The sequence below is a fragment of the Stylophora pistillata genome, chromosome 14, assembly GCF_964205215.1.
Source record: "Stylophora pistillata chromosome 14, jaStyPist1.2, whole genome shotgun sequence".
NCBI classification, from domain to species: Eukaryota; Metazoa; Cnidaria; class Anthozoa; order Scleractinia; family Pocilloporidae; genus Stylophora; species Stylophora pistillata.
This window is the reverse complement of record NC_142532.1, coordinates 20,633,421-20,657,722: the sequence shown is the minus strand read 5'-3', so window position 1 is coordinate 20,657,722 and position 24,302 is coordinate 20,633,421. Positions and strand designations below refer to the sequence as shown.

At 39.7% G+C, this 24,302-nt stretch overlaps 3 protein-coding genes across 3 annotated transcripts; 2 read left to right on the top strand and 1 right to left on the bottom strand.

Moving 5' to 3' along the window:
* The first annotated feature begins 5,736 nt into the window (after positions 1–5,736).
* LOC148717024 (uncharacterized) lies at positions 5,737–23,769 on the top strand. The gene is made up of 7 exons (XM_088744452.1): positions 5,737–6,002; positions 6,780–6,902; positions 7,131–7,256; positions 9,663–9,911; positions 21,007–21,324; positions 21,841–22,089; positions 22,996–23,769. Exons 1-7 carry the CDS (start codon positions 5,906–5,908, stop codon positions 23,313–23,315), a joined length of 1,482 nt encoding a protein of 493 aa, XP_088600578.1. The 5' UTR covers positions 5,737–5,905; the 3' UTR covers positions 23,316–23,769.
* On the top strand, positions 11,479–17,780 carry LOC148717025 (uncharacterized). Its single transcript, XM_088745649.1, has 4 exons — positions 11,479–11,536; positions 12,310–12,603; positions 13,930–14,178; positions 17,467–17,780. Exons 1-4 carry the CDS (start codon positions 11,479–11,481, stop codon positions 17,778–17,780), a joined length of 915 nt encoding a protein of 304 aa, XP_088601775.1.
* Positions 15,297–16,569, bottom strand: LOC148717026 (uncharacterized). The gene is made up of 2 exons (XM_088745650.1): positions 16,533–16,569; positions 15,297–16,047 (listed from the first exon to the last, which is right to left on the bottom strand). Exons 1-2 carry the CDS (start codon positions 16,567–16,569, stop codon positions 15,410–15,412), a joined length of 675 nt encoding a protein of 224 aa, XP_088601776.1. The 3' UTR covers positions 15,297–15,409.
* Positions 23,770–24,302: the final 533 nt, after the last annotated feature.

The window sequence follows — 24,302 nt, the reverse complement described above, 5'->3', positions numbered from 1 at the left end:
TATTTCAGCTTTTGATATGTTAAGACAGTTTGTCACGTTTACGGATACGAACTCTAATCTTTTTGTACTTATGTAACTCTTCCGTTTTTAGCACAAAGATACTAAGAAACTTTCAATGACTTTCTATTAAATTTGTTAGCGCGCTTTGTTTGATTTCTATTCCGTGACTAGCGAATATCCGCTCGAAGCTAGCTACACAAAGCACTGTTCATTTCTATTTCCCCTACGTCAAAGTGTAAGAACTAAATTCGCCTTCTATTAGCAAGTAGTTCAGTTGCGAGGAGTCACTGTAGCGAAAGCATTTCGGAGCCGAACGGGGTTTAGGAGTTCTCTACCCCAGAGTCAAGATCCGATGTAGGTTACACTTGTAATATTCCTCATTTTTATCATTTCTAGTTTCGTAGTCTTTTGGTTTTCCTTATATCGAACCTTCATGTATCAGTTCTATAGTTTTTACCGCCTGTGCTGTACAAAGACTGCCAGCTTAAGTAAATAAAGAGTTTCATGCTGTTAATTGTCTAAAGTTCAACACTGTGGTTATACTGGCGAACTCCGGTGCACAACACCACGTGTCTGCAGCATCGGGAACGCGACACAGTTTGCGCGTGATTTTTCTTCAGCCACCACAGCTTTCGGCTCTTGGATTTGTTTTTCTATACATTGAGTCCAAGTTTGGAACAGACATTTTGCGCGTGATTTTTTTTGATATGTTAAGACAGTTTGCGCGTGATCTTTCTTCAGCCACCACTGCTTTCGGCTCTTGGATTTGTTTTTCTATGCATTGAGTCCAAGTTTGGAACAGACATCCCTGACGAAGGAGCGATCGGAATATTTTAGGGCCTCGATAAGGTTAAGCAGGCTTTATTCGGGCGCGTTCTCTCTTTTTCGGCCTAGCGCGCATTGCGTGACGGACGTGTACAGTGAGAGAACACGATCTTGTTATTGGCGGTGTGACAAAACAATGGCTTCCTTTGAACAATTTAGGTCGAAGGCCGACTATCGCACGTGCGGCCGAGGGAAACATTTTTGCGCGAAACTTAAGCCACATGTTGAGATGGAGCGGTGAAAAATTCAAGTATGTCGGTTTTTCGAAAATTTAAGCTTCCTCAGCTAATACGAAGAGGGTCACGTGGCAGCGAAATTGCAGAAGACATTCCACGCTTCAAATGTAATGAATTGCCGGTAAAACAGAGAATAGGACAAGGTTCCTTTGGAGATGTTTACACAAGGGCCTCAATAAGGCTAAGCAGGCTTTATTCGGGCGCGTACTCTCTTTTTTGGCCTAGCGCGCACTGCGTGACGGACGTATACAGTGAAAAAGACACGATCTTGCAAATAACTCTTTTATCTTGTTTTGCATTTTTGATTGGAATACCTGCTCCACGGTGTATCAGGAATGGAAATGTTCCAAATAAACACAGTCCAGTTATGTCACGCAGTGCGCGCTAGGCCAAAAAAGAGAGTACGCGTATAATGTTGGTAGGACCGAAGATAATGAAGTACTCACCAGTTGTCGGAAGCACCGAACTGGATGATTTAATCACCAAGTATAATGAAATAAACACCGAATATAATGAAGTGCATACCGAATATAATTTAGTGAACACCGAATATAATGAAGTGAACACTGAACGAATAAGCCACCCAGTATAATAAAATGAGCACCGAATATAACGAAGTATGCACCAAATATAATAAAGTAAGCACCGAATATAACGGAGTACGCACCGAATGTAATGAAGTAAACACCGAATATAATGATTTAAGCACCGAATATAAGAAAGTAAACACCAAATATGATAAAGTAAGCACCGAATATAACGAAGTACGCGCCGAATATAATGAAGTAAATACCGAACATAATGATTTAACCACCGAATATAAGGATGTAGGCACCCAATATAAGGATGTAAGCACCGAATATCATGACGAAAAGTATCATAAGACAGTTATGGCGTTCCATAAGAAACTGATTGTTTCCCGTTGCTCGACGATGCAGCATCGTAAACAAATTTTTCAGAGACTGATTAGCTCCTGTCTTTTGCCAAGTTTACACTCGACAAGCGCTCTTTAATTCACTCCAATGTTCGTACAGATCATTTTGTATGAAGATAGGATAACGTATATGTGCACGATCCTTCGCAGTAAAGCACTATTTGAGCAATAGTGAAAATCAGACCTGAAAAAAAAAATTTCAGGCCTGTACGGGATTCGAACCACTGACCTCTGCGATACTAGTGCAGCGCTCTACCAATTGAGCTAACAAGCCAACTGGGAGCAGGCCATCAAATTAATTCGACATAAACCCGTAGATGATAAATCAAACAACAACAAACATATGAAACATATGTATGAACTGCGGTTATGAAACGTATATGTGCACGATCCTTCGCAGTAAAGCACTATTTGAGCAATAGTGAAAATCAGACCTGAAAAAAAAAATTTCAGGCCTGTACGGGATTCGAACCACTGACCTCTGCGATACTAGTGCAGCGCTCTACCAATTGAGCTAACAAGCCAACTGGGAGCAGGCCATCAAATTAATTCGACATAAACCCGTAGATGATAAATCAAACAACAACAAACATATGAAACATATGTATGAACTGCGGTTATGAAACGTATATGTGCACGATCCTTCGCAGTAAAGCACTATTTGAGCAATAGTGAAAATCAGACCTGAAAAAAAAAATTTCAGGCCTGTACGGGATTCGAACCACTGACCTCTGCGATACTAGTGCAGCGCTCTACCAATTGAGCTAACAAGCCAACTGGGAGCAGGCTATCAAATTAATTCGACATAAACCCGTAGATGATAAATCAAACAACAACAAACATATGAAACATATGTATGAACTGCGGTTATGAAACGTATATGTGCACGATCCTTCGCAGTAAAGCACTATTTGAGCAATAGTGAAAATCAATAGTGCTTTACTGCGAAGGATAAAACAGATGGTAAACTTTAAGCTCGGTCGCGTTAGAAATCTGAGTCAAGTGTTAAACATATTCTGATTTTTTGCTAAGATTCCAGCCTGAGACATTTAACACAGTCCCCTACGAGCTCCGATCACACTTTTTTGTCATTTCACTCAATTTTTTTTCAATAATGCAGTTTGAAAAATGTCTGCACTCAATTGGGAAAATAAACCGCACCATTTCCACTCTAGGACATTAGGTATTTACATTCCTCTTAATTGTCTACATTTCGGTGTTTACATTTGTAAACGAATCATCCACACTTAAACACTCAACACCCTGAAAGGCTAGTGGAGGCGACAGTGTTTGACGCATTTTTCGTCACTGTTTTCAAAATCTTCAGTTGTCATCGTTGAGACTAGCTTCAATTAAAACGGACCTACATAAAAACGCTTTTTTGCGAATGCTCCCGTGCGTTTTAATGCGGATAGTAGTAAAAAACTCATCAAAAAGTACAAGTTTTCGAACAAAAATGCGTCGGTGTTTTTGCAGCCGTAGTCGAACGCCCTTACAACTGAACTTCAGAGCTATAACTTGTGAGTGAGGTATTACGTGTCTTTATATCTTACTAGACGTTTGGTGCGCAATATCGCTGAGTATTTTTACGAGTTGTGCCGTATCGTAGGATACTTGTACTTGATTCGCGCGTTATTTGTACTCTACTTAGTGCAGTTGGATAATGATAGGTGCGTATTTCACAATCGTCCTGCGCAACTTGCCTGCTTATTAGTAATTCCTCTCACTCTTTGCCATACAGTTGTTATGATGTTAAGTTTAGGGTTAGTTTGTATTGGATCGCTGACAAGTAATTATCTTCATTGATATTTCTCTGTATTCTCATTACTTGTCTGTTTGATATTGTATTGATATTGTAAGGAGAAATTCTGTCGTGGTCGCTTACAGGAGAGATGAATTCTGAGCTTGGTCTTTGAGTAAGAAAGATCTGTTATCATTAGCGTAAAAGAAATAGCCAGGCTCAAAGACGCAGACAAATTTAAAAATCTATACCAAGGATTTCCTCTTAATCAATTTTTTAAAAAGAATTTGTTAGATACTGTCATCAGTATTAAATCCCTTTCTTGGCAAGACTTCCAAAGCCAGCGAACCCGTTACAAAGACTTTTCCAGTTGTTTTGTATGATTTAGAAAACTCTACTTCAATCATTCATACTTTTTAAAGAAAATGTTTGTCTGTTTTTCGCATCAACTGAAAAATGAATTTACCTCACTTCACCCGGAACGCATGAGGTAATAAAGAATTTTTATAACTTTCTACAAGTATCATTTCGACAAAATGTTGTACTGTTCCACTCAAAGAGCTGCAAATTTTTTCATGCGCTATATCAAATTCTCTAAGTTGAGGTTTGCAGGAAATCTCCTCATTTCTGGCAGTTTGTATTAAGTTTTTTCACTCAGTATTTCAACCATTTCCTTTCAATCACTTTTGTAAATGTGATCATCAAAACTTGCACGTGAGGATCATTTGAAAATTATTAATCGATGTGTTCGAAAAACAATATTTTTATGTCCTCACTTTGCAACTTACACTGAGTTTGAAAAACTAATGGGCTATAATTGAGTAAGTATTAGAAATAAAATGAATTTTTGCCAGAAGAAGATTTTCAATATCAGATAGAAGACTGACAAGGATAGCGAGTTCTGAATAATTAATTAAAGATAAACAATTCTTAAACAAGACAAAGCGAATGGATGTGACTCAGTAAAATTATGCCCGGACCACAAATAATTTTGTGGCTCGTAAAAATTTAACAAATTTTTTCGGAGTTTTTTCAATTTTAGTGCCTTGTTCAGTGCGATTTTAAACACGAAACACGACTACGGCCTGATAATTGCGTGATAAACAAGAACTTTACTTGACAATTAAATATACCTATTTCCATGCAATTAGCATATTATTCGAAAATCCAACTCGAAAATCTAACTTGAAAACTCAACCCGAAAAATTAACTCGGTAAATAGGCAACCTCGTATATTCATTTGATATTGCATTTCCTGACCAGAACGCAAGTCAGGTTATGGAAAAAAACGCATGACAAAATACGTTTTGACATAAAACAAACATTTTCCTTGAATCTGAGGGACAATATTAATTTTGCAAATATTCTTGACTTTTCTCTGCCTGCAATTCTTTACAAAACATTAATGAAAATAAAGCGAAATTTCCAATCATTTAAACAAGCATGTTAATTGTGAACTTACCAAAAAAAAAAAAAAAAACAGACAACAGATAAAAAGAAGTTCAGGGCAACATTTAGCTTACATGATATTTGGACGTTTTATTTTCAGGGAACCTTTTTCGTTTTTAAAACTTCCGTCGAGAAGAAATGGCCAAAAGGGTTTTGTACGCAGCAGGGCTGTTGATCATGAGCCTGCTGCTGTACTGTACAGCTGCTCAGCAATGGAAGGCTACGGGGCAGCCGGAAGTTTCCAAATTTGGTATGATGCTACAGCGTCACGTCTTCAAGAGGATCACGGGAGCTGCTTTGTCAGATGTGTGTCTGCGAGAATGCTATGCTGACGTTAGATGTCAAAGTTTTAACTACGTCTTTACGCAAGACATTTGTGAGCTGAGCGACCGCACCAAAGAGGCCAGACCAGAGGATTATGTTCCGAACCCTCAGAGATTTTACTTTAAGCGAGATTACAAAAGAAGTTTGTCAATTTTATTCTCTTTCCCCTTAAGGACATTTTCAGAGCACAATTATTCAACGCAAAATTAAGGAATTATGTCACATCTTAATTATCTTCTTACCCCAAGTCAAGTCATCCTCCAATCAGTGTCTTCACACCTACGACAGACATAAAGTTTTACTTGCTTGAAGTACCATATTAATGAATTCTTTTTCCTTTCAGTCCCTCTCGGTTCTATTCCTGAGCTGTCTGCAGAGACTTGCCAGGAAATCAAAATGAGCGAAGGAGGACAAGCGGTCAGCGGCAAATACTGGTTTTACTCGATTGTGCCGGATAAAACAGTTCTGGCCCCTTGTGACATGAAAACCGAAGGTAAATTCATTTTTTAACAAATCATTTCTTTGTCCAGGTAAAAGACGGTTCACCACTGAGGAGTTAGCGACCCTACGTAGACCGCTGACCGGTATACCACTGACCGAGTACCGGGGACGAGGGAAAAGCTGTGATCGAACAGCCATGCTTCCTAAAGTTAATGTTTATTATTTTATCTGCTTTACTAGTGGGAGAATAAGCCTACCATAACTTGATTTGTAAGTACGTTACTGTTATTTACAGCAATACTTGTTGTTCTAATAATTATTACTTGTATTTTCTATTGTAGAATCTCTTCTACATCGTTGTTCGAAAATAAAGCTATAACTTCGACGAGAACTCTTCAACCACCATCAATGAATAAGTTGACAGAGATGTTATGGGTAGACTCGAACCCCCAAAAACAAAGAATTAAGCATATTCGTTTGGGGAAATGGAACAACGAAGCCAAAAAGGAAAAACATAACAAGATCATCTTTCTTAACCATTCCCGTAAATTGATCGATTTGAGAATAGTTCAAATAGAATTCGAATTTTTTTCTTTTATTTTTTTTACACATTTAGATAACACTGAATAATTGTAACCTTAGGGTGACAAAATAAATGGCGAAGGGGAAATCTGACTTCCTGAAGGGATCGTAAACTGAAAATTAACTTTTGGCTTCCGCTGGAAGTCATGAAGCAAGCAATTGCTGCGACAAATCTATCAAAAGACTCATGATTTAGAGGATACCCTCTTTTTCTTTTAAACTGACCGCAATCTTTCTCGTTTTTCAGACGTGGACGAATGCAATTCAACAATTCCCGTCTGTGACGTCAACGCCGAGTGCGTGAACACCATCGGTTCTCACAGTTGTTCGTGTAAAGCAGGTTTTAATGGAAATGGAAAAAAATGTGTCGGTAAGTTTGAACAATGACTTTCACTATTGCCTGAAGAAATCCATTTCAAAACAAAGCAAAACCATAGCAATTCCAGGCTTAATCTGAAGATTCGATTTAAAATTGCTTTAATGACCGATTAGAATAGTCCCCCACACCATGTCAGGTTCAATTCAGTGTACAGCGAGATGTTTTCACCAATAACAGTAATTTTAGTTCTGGCCATTATATTCTCATCCGTTCTTTCAGATGTCGACGAATGTACCAAGGAGTCACATGACTGTGACGCCAACGCCCACTGCAACAATACCGTGGGTTCTTATCGATGTACGTGCAATCCCTGGTACCAAGGAAACGGAACAAGCTGCTATTTTCGTGAGTTTAAAACTAATATTTAGACACGAGCGAACCAAGCAGTGTCCTTAACTCTATTTCGGTCATTATTTCTCGCCTGGGGGAGGGGGGGGAGGGGTGAGGGGTGGTGGGGGATATTGGTAGGAATCACATGATTTTCAACAGATTAGATGGAGGAATCAGCCCTGATTGACAGGCACTAAGGGGGGGGGGGAAGGGAGGACCGTGAAAAAAATAGAGAAAAAAATTAGAAAAGCGGAAGGATCGATTTTTTTAGCTTTGTTTCTTGTTCAGACACGATATAACATTATGAAACAATCAAACTTTTCTTATGTAATAACAAGAACAAGTCTTTAGTTTAATGACTGCCTCTTCCCCCAATGCTTCTTCTTTGGCAGCCCCTTGGACGCCTCCATCTGCAGTCTTTTGGACATCATCTTCCACTGACTCTCGGATTTCCCCTAACTCTTGGATAGTCTCCCCGTCCAAGTTATCGGCAGAGTACTCGTTCGAGCTTGGCTCTTTAGTTTTTTTGTTGTTTAAACTGATTACCATTGCCTGCATGTTACGAGCAATGCTTGTATTAAAAAAAGGCTGATAGTTTCGAAAGAAACTGTTTGGGGCTGCGTCGGTGGGAGTAACGAAATAATTTGGATATATCAACAAAGTTGAAATGGTATATTGGCCACCGTAATGATTACAAAAGTTGACGTTTCGAGCGTTAGCCCTTCGTCGGAGCGAATGATTCGCTCCGACGAAGGGCTAACGCTCGAAACGTCAGCTTTTGTAATCATTACGGTGGCCAATATACCATTTCAACTTTGTTGATATATCCAAATTATCTTGTATTAAAAAGGCTTTTTCCTCGCAACCAAAGGAGAGGGCAGAGATGAAGACGCTTAAACAATTTTCCGGTTAACTCAGCCTTGTAAAACTATTCTCATTCTTGATTGTGTCAAACATATCTCCAGCTAGCTCTAGCTCTTGAGGTAAGTTTTTGGAGAAGCAAGTATGCCCTCTGGGTCGGTTGTCAGCTTATTTAAGACTTCTTGAAATTCTTCTTGCGGTATCTTTCCTCGTTCTTGAACTTCGTGAAAATATTTTTGGAGTATGGTCTTCTCTATAAAGGACGTTTTGCTCGCTGTCGATGAAAATAGCAAATCTGCTGTGAATTTCAAGGTGTCATTTACATTGGCCAAGCAAGACTAACACTTGACGATAAGCTCACTAGTTACAAGGCTCCGTTGATCTCGACTCGGTCAGTATGGCGGCAGACACTTTAAAGCGTCAAGTTTTTTGTTTCTTCTACTATTGCGACGAAGAAAACGAAAGCGGTTACAGAGGAGGAGGAGAATGAAACGCTTTAGGTTAAGGGATCTTTTTAAAGAAAGGAGAAGCCAGATGATTCTTCCTTACCAACTTGAGTCAAAAGATTATGCTTTTTTGTTTTTTTCTTTGAAATCTTTACACTCCTTGTTATACAAGACTCGATAGTTGCGAACAAACATGGAAAAATTTATATCAAAGACTACAGCGACGACTTCCGCCGCCCCATTTCGTTCAAAGGCTCAGACGTGGGGAAAACTTGAGCGAGTGGTATAGTTATCCAGACATAGGAAATTGTGGTAGATTTCCTTGTGCTTGTGTGGCATTTTCCCCACGGCATTTTCCCCACGGCATTTTCCCCACGCATTTTCACCCGGTTAGCTCAATTGGTTAGAGCGCTGAACTGTTGTGCGGGAGGTCGAGGTCGATGGTTCTAGTCCCGGCCGGACCAACACTCAAGGTCTTAAAATAACTGAGGAGAATGCACTACCTTTCTATAATATCAAGAAATGGATAGACATTCTAGTCTTCTCGGATAAGGACGAATAAACCGTAGGTCCCGTCTCCTGCATCTACTAATTAGCTAATTTGGTTAGGCAGGGGACGTTAAAAAACCCACTCACGAGATTACTGTGATGTGTTCTGGCCTGTTTACTGGGATTTGGTGGGAGGGGGCATCTTCAAATAAGTTTCCTTCAATTCTTTGTAAACTGCTGATGCAGTCCGGCCAAAGTCCCCCGAAAAGTGTTGTGATGCGCATTTGATCATATTCACATGTTAATTTGCGCAATATAAATATTAAGTTATTATTATTATTATTATATTTTTTTTTTCACTTGGAATAAGCGTGTGCAAGCACAACATAAGCACAAGACAATAGAAAACATTTTTGATCCATGCGCTGGTGCTTTCGCTTGTGTTTATGCTTGCGTCGAGGCCGTTTTCAAGGTGTGATTAGAGGTGTTATACTTGCGTTTGTGCTTACGTCGCTGGTGAAAACCAGGCTTTTCGATCACCAAGATGGCGAATACAAGATGACGCGAAAACTTTAAAGTAAGGAAAAGCTTACTTTTTCTCTCTTTTTTTTGTTTATTTATACAGGTGGCCTGAATGGTTCCGTTATTCTTTCCAGCCTCGACTACAAAAACTACTCAGAAAAGCTGCTTTCTTATCTAGAGCCAGTCCTCCTTAGTTCAAAGCGGAGCAGGTTTGTGAGGTGTTGGCACGCTAAGACAGACGGCTGGGCCGCATCGACATTCCACCGCAACTGCGATGGGAGGGGACCCACAGTGACAATCATCAAAGCTAATAACTCCATCTTTGGTGGATACACTGACGTATCATGGAGCAGTAAGTGCATCTTGGCCATAAAGGTTTTTTCGGTGCAGCGTTTTAAGGATTTAGAAAGGCAAGAAAATAACTTTGGAAGAAATCTAAGGAATAGTGATGCAAGTCGAATCTCAAAAACCAGTTCATTTTCTTTGGTCTTAAAATATTCTCATCGTCTGAATTTCAAATTGTAAATTCATCCATAAATCGATCTTAAATGTTAAAAGGGAAGACAAAAAAAACAGCATTTCGGGGATGGTCCCTGATCTTACCCTTGTCTAACTTTTGGGTATATCTTTTCATTTCCATTCAAATCATCCTTTCAGATTCCTGTGTTTGGTCATGCACCACCAAAGCCTTTTTATTATCCAACTACAATTCAAAGAGTACAAATAACGCCATAAACGAGTACATATATCACGCGGTATTTGTACTCTAGAGTACCGGTTTAACAGGTTCTCTCGCATTGCACAAGCGAAGAATTGGATTGTAGTTACGAAAAAAAAATGGCGGACAATTTGAATCATATTTCCGACGACGAAGAGTCAGAATGGCTGGCAAATATAGATCCAAGTTTATTACATGAATCGAATGAAGAAAAACAGCTATACGACCCGGAAATTATTTCATTTATTGAAGAAAATAGAAACACTCGTTAATTGTATTTCGAGCCTGTAGCCTGTAGGGCTCGTCAAAATACGGCACAACTCGTAAAATTACTCAGCAATATTACACAACAAAACGTCTAATAACATATATTTATGCCTCTTGCTCGCTTGCCCATAACCAAGTGTTGTACAGTGTACATAGCTAGGGGTGAGCTCGGTTCGCTGGGAGAATTAAACGGACAACATTTATTTGCCGTAATTTGGCCACTCAGTTGAGTGGCCGTTTAATACCAAATCAAGTTACAGTAAAACCGGAAATAGAAACCTAATCCCAGCAAAGGTGAGGGCAAACACCCATCGAATGAGAACTCGACACACCTATGAGAATGCTCGAAAACAATGGGCGGGTTAATAGGGTGGGAAAATGTTTGCCCTGCACCGAAGCTTAACTAAAAGAGGCCCGAAATCACATGTTCGGATATTTAAGTATTTGCCATTGTCAGTCCCGGATGTAACCCATCCGGGATAATGTAAAACGCGGCGCAGGCTGCATAAATTAATTTATTCCCTTTGGTAATAAATGTCATTTATTCTCACTTAACAAAGGCAAAGGATACAATCCTGTGAAGCTGACAAAACCAGCAACACGCCATGTACAGATGTTCCTTACAGGGACCCTCCTTTGGTACTAAACATTACATACGAATATGCGATGACGCTGACAGCAATCAACACTCTTACAGTCAAACTAAGTGAAGCGTACCCCTCAAGATTACATTAATGAATTGATGATTTGGATATTGAACCCGCCAGTCGTTTCAAGAATGAAATAATGAATTGATTATTTGATTATTGAACCCGTTAGCCGTTTGACGAATGCAATAATGGATTGATTATTTGGATATTGAATCCGATAGCCGTGTCCGTTTTAAAAAGGCGCGAATCATTGTTCAAATCAGAGGTCCATTTCTGATTGGATTATGCGAACACGTGATGATGAAATGGGACCATTTCATGGCGTCAGACATGGCGGCAAAGGTGAGTTCGACTGTTGTGTAGAACTTCTTGTAAATTAAATGTTGTAAATGGAATGTTATCGACAGCTTTTTTCGCCCATTTACATCTTGACGAACTTGTAGAAATTCTTGTGTGCATTCATGGTCGAATAAAATAGTTTACAGGCGAAGCCATCGCAAGACTTTTTTATTTCGTAAATATTTGCGATCGACTGTTTTCGCAGTGTTTTTACAGTGCAGTTTGTTTATTTTCAGGATTCCTCGTCGAATAGAACAATCTTATTGGTATAATCAGAAATGGACTTCTGACTGAACAATGATCCGCGCCTTTTCAAAACGGATACGGCTATCAGCTTCAATATTCAAATAATCAACCCATTATTGCATTGGTGAAACGGCTAGCGGGTTCGATATTCAAATAATCAATTCATTATTGCATTCTTGAAACGACTGGCGGGTTCAATATCCAAATGATCAATTCATTAATGTAATCTTGAGGGTTGAGGGGTATGCTTCACTTAGCTTGACTGTAACCAAATTGCCGTCACACGTACTCCAACCCCTCGGGCTATTGGACTGGAAACTACGGATTTTCACAGGAGCACATTATTTCACTCCATCTGACATTGTAGTTTTCTCCGATCCCCCCTCTGTTCTCTTAAAAAACCATGTGATCCTCCCTTAAAATCCTTCACCCCCCTCCCCTCCCCTCTCCCTCCCCCCCTTTCCCTACGTGACAAATATTGACCGGGCCCTAACTCTTTTCATTTTTAGGTTCCTGTGGTTATTTTTCAGCAAGCAAAGCTTTTGTTTTCTCTCTTTACAACGTCAAAGGATACAATCCTGTAAAGCTGACACAACTCCGCCAATACCAGCAATACGCAATGTACACATGTTCCTCTAACGGTCCCACTTTTGGTCGGGGATACGACATCTTTATTCGTGATGACGCTGTAAACAATCAATACTCTTACACACGATGCGGCTACACGTTCTCCAACCCCCCGGGCTATTCGGGCTGGAACTGTAGATTTTTCACAGGAGCATATCGTTTTACTCCGTCTGACATTGAAGTTTTCTTCGAAATAGGTAATTTATTGTTAACTAAAAACACTTAAAACCTGCCACTAATATAAGATGACTAAATACCTAAACTCTAATCTGTGGCGACGTTCAGCGATTCTAAGAGCGCATGCGCTAAACCATATACAGCAGCGAAATATTATTCAGGCTGTTGTGGTAGCATTGGGGATCGAATTGTATTTCAGTTCCGGAGTATCAATCAATCAATCAATCAATCAATCAATACTTTATTTACCCACGTAGCGTCAAAGAGCTCATAGAGCTCGTTCAAAATACGTACGTGCCTCTAAGACTAAGAATCTAAAATACCTAATATATACTGTCAAAACCTAATTGATTAGTATTAAAATAACTAACAATTAATATTAAAATTTAAGTTTGTACAGTAAAATTCAAAGTCGCTTAAATACAGGTATAAAACGGTGAAGCAGTAGCTTAAATAATTTAAAATTAAAATTAAAAATTAAGTTTGTACAATGAAATTGAGAGTCACTTAAATACAAGTATAAAATTGAGAAGCAGCTAAAGTTTCAATGTTCTCAATAGCTTCTTAAAAAGGTTGATATTATTGGCCAGTTTTACACTTGTAGGTAATCCATTCCACAGCTGCGCACACATATAAGTGAAGGATTTTTTCATAAAATTTAAATTAAATTTAGGTGCGCACAAATTAATGCCGATTCCTCTCAGGTTGTACATAGTTTCCCTAAAACTAAAAAAATCTCTGATGTATTTGGGACCGTCGTTATGCAAACATTTATATAACAGAATAAGGGATTGTTGTCTCCTTCTCTGGTCTAACGCTTCCATATTTAAGATTCGCAGCAATTCATCATAAAGGATAGACTTGAGAAAACCTAGCAGTGATCTAAGAATATAATAGTTGGCATCTTCTAGCCGATTCGCTTGCACTTACACACAGCATCTGCGCTCACACAGAGTATCTGTGTACATCAAGTAAATCAGGGAAGAAATTGCGTGTTTTTTGCACGTCTTGCCATTAATGCGGCTACACGTTCTCCAGCCCCCCGGGAACACACGGGAACACGTCATTTTACTCCATCTGACGCTGAAGTTTTCTTTGAAATAGGTAATACAAGACCCACAAACTCTTAAAGTTAGAAGTCACTTCGCATTTGCTGTAGCTCTACTCCGGTCGGAACGTTCCTTGACACAAAATCAGAGACATAGAGACAGAGAAGGAGAACGTTCCCAACTCTTTCACGGGAGTCCCCCACAGAAGCTGAATAACGTCCTATATCTTCTCGAGAGTTGGGTTTCTGGCGCGAATGATCTTTTAATAAAAACGTTACTCTGTTCTGTCTTACTCAGGAGATCTGGATGCCTCCGCTATACTCGGTAGTCTCGATCACAAAAAGTACTTGAATCAACTGCTCTCTTATTTGGATCCTCTCGTGCCTAATGTACACCGCACTGAATTCGTAAGATGTTGGCACGCTAAGACTGACGGCTGGGCGGCATCGACATTCCACAACAACTGCGATGGGAGAGGACCCACAGTGACAATCATCAAAGCTAATAACTCCATCTTCGGCGGATACACTGATGTATCATGGAGCAGTAAGTACATCTTAGCCATTAAGTTTTTTTCTTTTTCGGTGCAGAGTTTTAAGGATTTAGAAAGGCAAGGAAATATTGTTGTAAGAATTGATCAAGCTTAGTGTCTGTAACAGAAAGAATGTCTCCCGAAGGCTGTTTCTTGGAATTCTTCCAACAGGACACTGAGGTGTCCTGGTGACCAAGCAGAAAGCAAGTTTTATGCGGATAAACAGACATATATCTTTGCTTTGTTGTACCGTAGCATTTGGTAAATTTAGGATCCAAATATATTCTCTATCTTAACTGCATTGCAAACCCAAAATCAAGTTAATTGGCGGGACAGTCAAAACAAATGACAAGAACAAAAGATGCCCGAGGCGTGAGAAAACTCGATACACCAAGTCACGATTGGTTTAAGATTTTTCTCTCATTCGTTAAATACGATACCGTGAGCTTTCTCGACCAATCATAGAACGGCATTGTGCATATAAAGTACTCAATTTGTTTTGTTTGCAAGGCTAACGGCATTTGTAGTCGAAATGCTTTGAGAGTTTTCCAATCAGCTCTGCAGGCACATATCATGTGTTGTAACTTGTCGACAATAATTTCTAGGGGCTTTCGGTTGGTTTTAAGGACCAAATGGATCAAACAGTTGCAATATAATAATAATCATCTTTATTGAGGAAACTTTTTCATAACAGATATGGTTTTCAAAAAGGACCTCGAAACTAGATTTATAACACAACCAAGGTAAAGCACGCGCTCTGATTGGTCAATTTAGCGTCCCCCATTTGCCCATGGGTGTACGCTGCTGACGTGAGCAAATGCAAAGACTATTTTTCCGCGCGCGCTTGTTTATTCTGGTCGCGTAAGATTTGTTAAATAAAAGGGAACTCTTTAGCTACAATTCATCAATGTTATGTTATAAAACAAATGGTAAACACCACAGCGTACACTATTGAGTTATGGATGCACTTGGGAGGTTTTCTAAGGTTTTCGAAAGAAGCGTAAGAGTCGCTCGAGGCGATGGCCGAGAGCGACTCTAGCTTCTTGAGTGCTTAGCAACCTCCCGCGAGCATCCATAACTCAATAGTGTACGCTGTGGTGTTTACCATTTGTTAAATATATAGTACAAACAAAAAAGCAATAAAATTGCAAAGGGATTAAAAGGATACAAAAAGTGCATAAAAAATTAAAAATCAAAAATATATTAAAAATAAGTATAAATAAAAATTAAACGTAAATAGCTATATTAAAAACTTAAAAACATTACGTCTAAAACTATTGACATTCTTTGAGTATTTGATCGTCTGAGGGAGTTAAGATCGGAAACGGCATGATATTGTGATCTTTGTTTCCCCCAATTTCTTTTGACACGTGGTAATCTAAAATTGCCTTTGTTACGTGTATTATGCCTATGAAGTATGTCTTGTCTAATCAAGTCCATATTGTGATTAATTAGGCCATTGATGCATTTGTATACTTGTACACACCTTCTTTGAAATCGATTTTTCTCTAGAGGCAGCCGCTTGAGAACAGCTAATGCCTCAGTGTAGGATGAGTACAATGGTCTATTTAAAATAACTTTAGCGGCCTTATTTTGCAAAACTTGCAAACTAGACATAAGGGTAGTATTATGTTTATCGCCCCATACTAGATCAGCATATTTAAAAAGGGGCATAACAAGACCTTTATAGAAAAGTAAACGCGCCCTGAAAGGCAATAAATGCTTTATACGCTTGAGAAGCCCAAGCCTCTCATTGATTTTCCCAGTTAGGTGTTCAATATGATCAGTCCATGTGAAATCCGAGGATATATGCATACCGAGGTATTTAAAGCTGCGAACATTACTTATACTATGATCTAAAATAGGAAATGAACCCCCCTCCCCTCAAGGGGGTTTATGTTTTCTTCCAACTTCCAACGAACGACTACATTGTTCTTCTATTTCAGCTGGTTCTTGCGCAGGTTATTCTTCCGCCAGTAAAGCTTTCACCTTCTCTCTCTATAACGTCAAAGGATACAACCCTTGAGCATGTACATGAGTTGAAACGAATGGAGGGGCGTGGGTTCAAATCCCATCTGGGACTTGGATTTTTTTCCGACTATGCATTAAATCTGACATTTTAGTTTTCTTTGATCCCTTCTCTTAAAGACCATGAAATTCCTTGGAACCCCCCTTCTTCCCTCCCCCCCCAGGTGACAAATAATAGCCGGTCCTTATCTCATTTCATTTTAGGTTCCTGTGGTTATTCTTCAGCCAGCAAAGCTTTTGTTTTCTCTTTGAACAACGTCAAAGGATACAATCCTGTCAAGCTGACACAATACAGACACCAGCCATACGCCATGTACAGATGTTTCTCCTTCGGACCCACTTTTGGTGGGGGACATGACATCTACGTATCTGTACATTGCGCTTTGCTGGTTTTGGTTTTGTGTCGGCTTCACAGGATTGTATCCTTTGGCGTTGTAAAGAGAGAAAACAAAAGCCTTGCTGGCTGAAGAATAACCACAGAATAACCGACTACAATAGCAGACAAAATTTCTCCTTAGCCCGTTTCTTGAAATTCTTCCATCTGGGGATTGACGTGTCCTGGTGACCAAGCAGTATAAGGAAGTTTTATAATGAACATATATATCGTTACTTCATTGTACTGTAGCTTTTGTTAAATTTAGGATCCAAATATATTCTCTCCAAATCAAATATTCTCTTTCTTCACTGCATTTACTGACTGTCGCAAAACCAAAACCAAGTTAATTTTTATTCAACTGCCCGTTTAAAAAACGTGCCAATCAAAACAAAGGATACGAAAAGAAGATGCCCGAGGCGCGAGAAAAACGCGATATACCAAGTCACGATTGGTTTAAGATTTTTCTCTCATTGGTTAAAAGCGCTACCAAGAGCTTTCTCGATCGATCATCAAGCAGCGTTATGCTCAAGGAGTCCCTAGTTTGTTTTGTTTGTAAGGCTAACGGTATTTGTAGTCGAAATGCTTTAAAAGTTTTCCAGTCAGCTTTAAAGGCACATACCATGTGTTTTAACTTGTCGACAGTAATTTCTAGGCCTTATGTTGGTTTTTATTCGTTCGAGGACCAAATGGATGAAACAGGTGCAATGTGGACATGTAGCTCACAATATACAATGAGGGATTTTACTAAGCACCACGAAGTCTCAAACTGAACTTCATTAATATTAGAAAAATATTGACAACCGCACTCGTGCACTGCACAAAAAACACCACCCTTGGAAGCAACTCTTTTAGTTTGTCATTGTCTTTCACTTTATTTCCATTTTAATCATCATTTCAGGTTCCTGCGTTTGCTCGTACGCCACCAAAGCCTTTTTATTCTCATTCAACAACGCCGAAGGATACAATCCAGTGAAGCTGACACAATACAGATACCAGCACTACGCCATGTACAGATGTTCCTCCTACGGACCCACTTTTGGTTGGGGACATGACATCTACGTATCAAATGACGCAGGAAACAATCAACAATCTTATACTGAATGCGGCTACACATACTCCAGCCCCCCGGGCTATTCGACGAATGAACAATGTGGATTTTCACAGGAAGTCGTCATTTTACTCCATCTGACATTGAAGTTTTCTTCGAAATAGGTAAATTATTGTTGAAAAAACACTGTAAAATCTGTTGCTAATATACGATGATTAAATACCTTAATTCCTATCCGTGGCAACGTTCAGCGATTTTAAGAGCGCATGCACTGAACCATATACAGCAGCAAATTACTATTCAGGTTATTGTGGCGACAGTGTCAATCGAACTGTTCCCGGGTATCAGTGCATATCAACTAAAGAAGAGAAGAAAGTACATGTTTTTGCGTGTTCTGCCATTAAAAAACGCCATGTACAGATGTTCCTCTTACGGACCCACTTTTGGTATGGGGCCTTTCTAGTCTTCTCGGATAAGGACGAATAAACCGTAGGTCCCGTCTCCTGCATCTATTAATTGGATAATTTGATTACGCGGGGGATGTTAAAGAACCCACATTACGAGATTACTGTGATGTGGTCTGGCCTGTTTACTGGGAATTGGGGGGAGGGGGCATCTGTTAGAATTCGCCTTTATTGTTTGTAAACTGCCACTGGCAGTCTGGTAAAGTACCCCGCACAGTGTTGTAAAGCGCCTTGAACACAGGATAAGAGCGTTATAGAAATAAAAGTTATTACAAAATTATTATTACTAACACAGGTGGCCTTGGTGCATCTCATATTCTTGGAAGCCTAGACCCCAACAAATACTTGGGAAAGCTGATTTCGTTTTTAGACCCAGTTCTTCCCAGAGCATCCCGTACTGACTTTTTGAGGTGTTGGCACGCTCAGACTGACGGTTGGGCGGCATCGACATTCCACAGTAACTGCGATGGGAGGGGACCCACAGTGACAATCATCAAAGTCAACAGCTATATCTTTGGTGGATATACGGACGTGTCCTGGGGGGGAGGTAGGTATATGAAACTTTTTAAGAAGGATGAGATGATTCCATCAAATCAATCCTGGAGGTTTGAGAGTGGAGGGGGTGCGCGATGAATTTTTGAACGATGCTCCTCTGCTATGAGCTTTAAGCCTTTATCATTTCATTTTCGTGTTTTGGTTTTTTCACACATATATCATCAATTGAAATGCTTGCCACTTGATATACCTGCAGAACAACATTACATCTTAAAACATTAAATAATGAGCAACAACACTGAGATTCAAAAGTTTCAAAAGGTTGTACTTCCTTTCCTTAGAGTAACCCCTCAAATCTTTCATAGTTCTTATTCGTACCCGTTTCTATACCCAAACTCGTAGAATCTCTCCTTCCATTTAGCAAACCTCTAGCCTGAAACAAAATACCCGTCTTGCCCATGATAAAAAATGAATCACCCTCCTTCAGGGGATTCACGTTTTCTTCGAACTTTTTGACGTACGACTAAATCGTCCTTCTATTTCAGCTGGTTCTTGTGCAGGTTATTCTTCCGCGAGTAAAGCGTTCCTATTCTCTCTCAATAACGTCAAAGGATACAATCCTGTCAAGCTGACACAATACCGATCCCAGCAATACGCCATGTACAGATGTTCCTCCCACGGACCCACTTTTGGTTGGGGACATGACATCTACGTATCAAATGACGCAGGAAACAATCAACAATCTTACACTGAATGCGGCTACACATACTCCAACCCCCCGGGCTATTCGACGAGTGAACAATGTGGATTTTTCACAGGAAGTCGTCATTTTACTCCATCTGACATTGAAGTTTTCTTCGGAATAGGTAATCTATTGTTGAAAAAACACTTTAAAACCTGTCGCTAATATACGATGACTAAATACCTAAATTCCTATCCGTGGCAACGTTCAGCGATTTTAAGAGCGCATGCACTGAACCATATACAGCAGCAAATTACTATTCAGGTTATTGTGGCGACAGTGTCAATCGAATTGTTCCTGGGTATCAGTGCATATCAACTAAATCAGAGAAGAAATTACATGTTTTTGCATGTTCTGCCATTAAAAAACGCCATGTACAGATGTTCCTCTTACGGACCCACTTTTGGTGTGGGGCCTTTCTAGTCTTCTCGGATAAGGACGAATAAACCGTAGGTCCCGTCTCCTGCATCTATTAATTGGATAATTTGATTACGCGGAGGATGTTAAAGAACCCACATTACGAGATTACTGTGATGTGGTCTGGCCTGTTTACTGGGAATTGGGGGGAGGGGGCATCTGTTAAAATTCGCCTTTATTGTTTGTAAACTGCCACTGGCAGTCTGGTAAAGTCCCCCGCGCAGTGTTTTAAAGCGCCTTGAACACAGGATAAGAGCGTTATAGAAATAAAAGTTATTACAAAGTTATTATTACTAACACAGGTGGCCTTGGTGCATCTCATATTCTTGGAAGCCTGGAACCTAACAAATACTTGGGAAAGCTGATTTCGTTTTTAGACCCAGTTCTTCCCAGAGCATCCCGTACTGACTTTGCGAGGTGTTGGCACGCTCAGACTGACGGCTGGGCGGCATCGACATTCCACAGCAACTGCGATGGGAGGGGACCCACAGTGACAATCATCAAAGTGAACAATTATGTCTTTGGCGGATATACTGACGTGTCCTGGGGTGGAGGTAGGTATATCAAATTTGTTACTGAAGAAAGAGACAAAACGATTCTATCGGATTAATCATTCTTCTCCTGCAGGTTTGAAGGAAGAGAAAGGCGAGGGGTGAGCTCCATGAAATTTTGAACGATTCTCCCTTACTATGAACTCCAAGCCTTTACCATTTCTTTTATCGGATATAATATTTTCGAAGCCTTATTCACATGGTTGGATTTTTTTTCAGTTCTCAAAACCATTTTTAATTTTTTAAATATGTGCCTACATCTGAAGAAAGTGACAGATACCTTTGGGTAATGTTACATTTCGCCATTTTGAAAAAGACTGAGTTAAAATTTCGGGCCTGGGTACGAATAAAAAAATGTTTCAATACAAATATCACCAGGAGCCAATTAATGGGCTTTAGATGTCACCCAATAATTTGCCATGTCGATAACAGCATTTTGTACCAATTCTATGCCCAAATTCGTAAAATATCTCCTTTCCACTCGCAAACATCTAGCCTGGAAAAACTCCCCGTCTAGTCTATGATAGAAAATGAACCCCCTCCCCTCAAGGGGGTTTATGTTTTCTTCCAACGCCCGACTACATTGTTCTTCTATTCCAGCTGGTTCTTGCGCAGGTTATTCTTCCTCCAGTAAAGCATTCATCGTCTCACTCAATAACGTGAACCCTAACCCTCCCTCAGGCGACAAATAGTGACCAGTCCCTAACTCTTTTTATTTTAGGTTCCTGTGCTTATTCTTCAGCCAGCAAAGCTTTTGTTTTCTCTCTTTACAACGCCAAAGGATACAATCCTGTGAAGCTGACACAATACCAAAACCAGCAATACGCCATGTACAGATGTTCCTCCTATGGACCCACTTTTGGTTATGCTTGTGGTCACGACATCTACATATCCAACAACGCTGGAAACAGCCACAACTCTTACACTAGATGCGGTTGCACGTACACGACGCCCTCAGGGTACTCAACTGGAGACTGTGGTTTTTTTACAGGGGGGCCTAATTTTTCTCCAACGGACATAGAAGTATTCTATGAAACAGGTAATTAAGAAAAAGACACCTTTTCAAGGATAAATAATTAATAAGACGTGTGGCAAAATCAGTTCGTGGAATGTAGAATTATACTCAAAAAGATGTGTTGCTGGAGTACGAATAGCTTACCTTTTTTCCAATTTCAAAGAAATTTCTACCCTTTACGGTCTCTTTCGCAGCAGCTCTTTAAGTTCGTCACACAACACGTTGCGTTATGAGTCTGAGAAGACTAGTCTGAGCTGCCGCGGGGCTTGTGGGTATTAGATGAAAACAAAGTCGGTGGAGCCACTTGAAAGAGCGGTTGAGCTGACAAAAAAAAGTTTCTCTCTCTCGATCGCGTATAAAACCATCTGGTAGATAAGCTAGGAATTTTTTAACTTGCTAGATCAGTAATGTGAGATTATTTCACGGGCCAAACGAGGGTGATAAAATTATCCACTTTAGGTGACTCCACGAATCAAAGCTATAAGGGTTGTTCCATTCCTTTTGCTAACTGTAAGTCTTACTTTTCGTCTCCCTCCTCAGGTCTCGGTTTGTCTGACATACTTCGAAGCCTTGATTACAACAAGTACTTGAAGATGCTGTTTTCGTATTTGGACCCAGTCCTTGTCAGTAAAGAGCGTAGCAGGTTTGTAAGGTGTTGGCACACAAAGACTGACGGCTGGGCAGCAACGACATTCCACAGTAACTGTGATGGGAGGGGACCCACAGTGACGATCATCAAAGTGAACAGCTATATTTTTGGTGGATATACAGACGTGTCCTGGTCAAGCAGTGAGTAACAAACAAGCAAACATCCCTCACATGTTCAAAAGATAACAAATCGATTAGTCATGGACTTTTCTTGTAGCAATGAGTACATCTTAGGGACAAAAAATATCATTGTAGACAGTAAAACGTGAGATCTCGAAGTAGACAAACTTTTAAATGGCTTAAAACGCGTTTGGAACGCATTTTAACCTAAAAGTTTTGTTTCGGATTTGATGTGATTTTTGATTATTCATTTTGATTTGATTTTATTGTGACATTCCCATTTCGAGGTATTTCTACGTTTCGTTTTGTGCACTATTCTTATTACACAGCTGAAACAAAGAATGTTTAATCAATGCTCTACTGGATTATGTGTTGTCTTTGAAAAACACTGGACCATATTTCAAGTTCTCTTTTTGAAAAGTAAAAATATGCTTTTGTGTTTTATATAATTTCCTTTTTTTTTAACAAATTAAGGTGCTCGGTTCTAGTTCGGCAAGTTAAATTCATCTTGAATTCATCAACATGAATTTTTCTTTTTTCATATTCGCATAGTCTCAAACGTTTTTACTGAACACAGCCACCGGCGCAAAATTCCCAATCATAAAGTTGATCCTTATTTTATAGTCCTCATAGATAATCCAAAAAAAAAACGGAAAAACGCCACCATTAACAATACAAAGCCAAAAATACGAAATGTCAAAAAGGTGATAAATTGATCTCACCGCTTCAGATATTTTCTTCTTTTTTTCATACATGGTCCGGTCCCCCCCTCAGTGCCTGTTAATGAGGACTGATCCCCTTTTTTATCTTGAAAACGATGTGATCCTCATTCCCAAAAATCCTTCCCCCCACCCTTCCCTCCCCTCCCCTCCCCTCCCCTCCCTCAGGTGACAAATAGTGACCACTCCTTAACTGTTTTCATTTTAGGTTCCTGTGCTTATTCTTCAGCCAGCAAAGCTTTTGTTTTCTCCCTTTACAACGCCAAAGGATACAATCCTGTGAAGCTGACACAATACCAAAACCGGCAATACGCCATGTACAGATGTTCCTCCTACGGACCCACTTTTGGTGTGGGACATGACATCTACGTATCAAATGACGCTGGGAACAACCAACAATCTCTTACGCGCTGCGGCTATACGTACTCTAACCCCTCGGGCTATTCGACTGGAAACTGCCAATTTTTCACAGGAGCACTTCATTTTACTCCATCTGACACTGAAGTTTTTTACGAAATAATAAACTAAACATTGCAAAACTACGCAGTCTAAGTAAGTATGAAGTATGTACAGTAACAGTAGAGTTAATAGAGTTACTGCCTCCTCACACAAGGCCTGGTCAACAGAACTAGCTCTGTTTCTGAGATCTCATCTCACCCCTCTTTTGGTCGCAAATTTGCATTTGTTTTAATCAGTATAGGTAAGTGAGTTAGCTCAGATACCAAAATTTCGGTTTTGGCAGTTTTTGTTGTTGTTCTTGCTTTTTTTTTAAGTGGCTACTCGGCTAATCACTGTGGATTTTTCGCAGGATCCCTTTTTCTTTTACACTACCATTTTTACTTTGCCATTTTTCAAGCTTAAAAATTATATCAGTCAAGTTGGAACCTATAGAAATGAATCGATATCTGTACGGGAATAACGGACACCAAAGGAGATCGAAATTTGAAATAAAAATGTAATCATCGAACTCAAATATCAAGAACGCTTCACCCAAGGTTCCACTTCTTGTTTATCGTATTTAATCATTTAATCCTTTAGCTCGACTAAACTAATAGATTTTAGCCAGTTAGAGGTGCGGCTAAGATCTCAAGAGATCATAATCCTGTTGTCAAAGAAAACTAAAAAAGTATATATTAATAATAAGTCTCACGGGAGGTTGGAGGTGGATGGAGACATAAGAAGTCGGCTCCAGTCTCCAGTCAGCAAAGACGAGCCAAAGGGCGAGTTAACCACAAACGGCCGTTTGCGGTTATCTGAGAAACGAGAGTCTGCTACAGACTGACAGATAAAAGGCTCTAATATCCACGTTTAGCTTCACATGCGAGATGGCGTTCTTTAAGATTTGTACTTTCGGAAAGGAACATTCGCCACTCTTCTGTTTCTTTCAGACAGTAGAGTTTCAATCTGTACAGCAGTCTGAGCACTCTGACGTCACACGATTGATCCCCGGGTAAATCAATAACGGTTTTGATCGACATTACACCGAATCTGTTACACCTATTATTGGGATTGAAA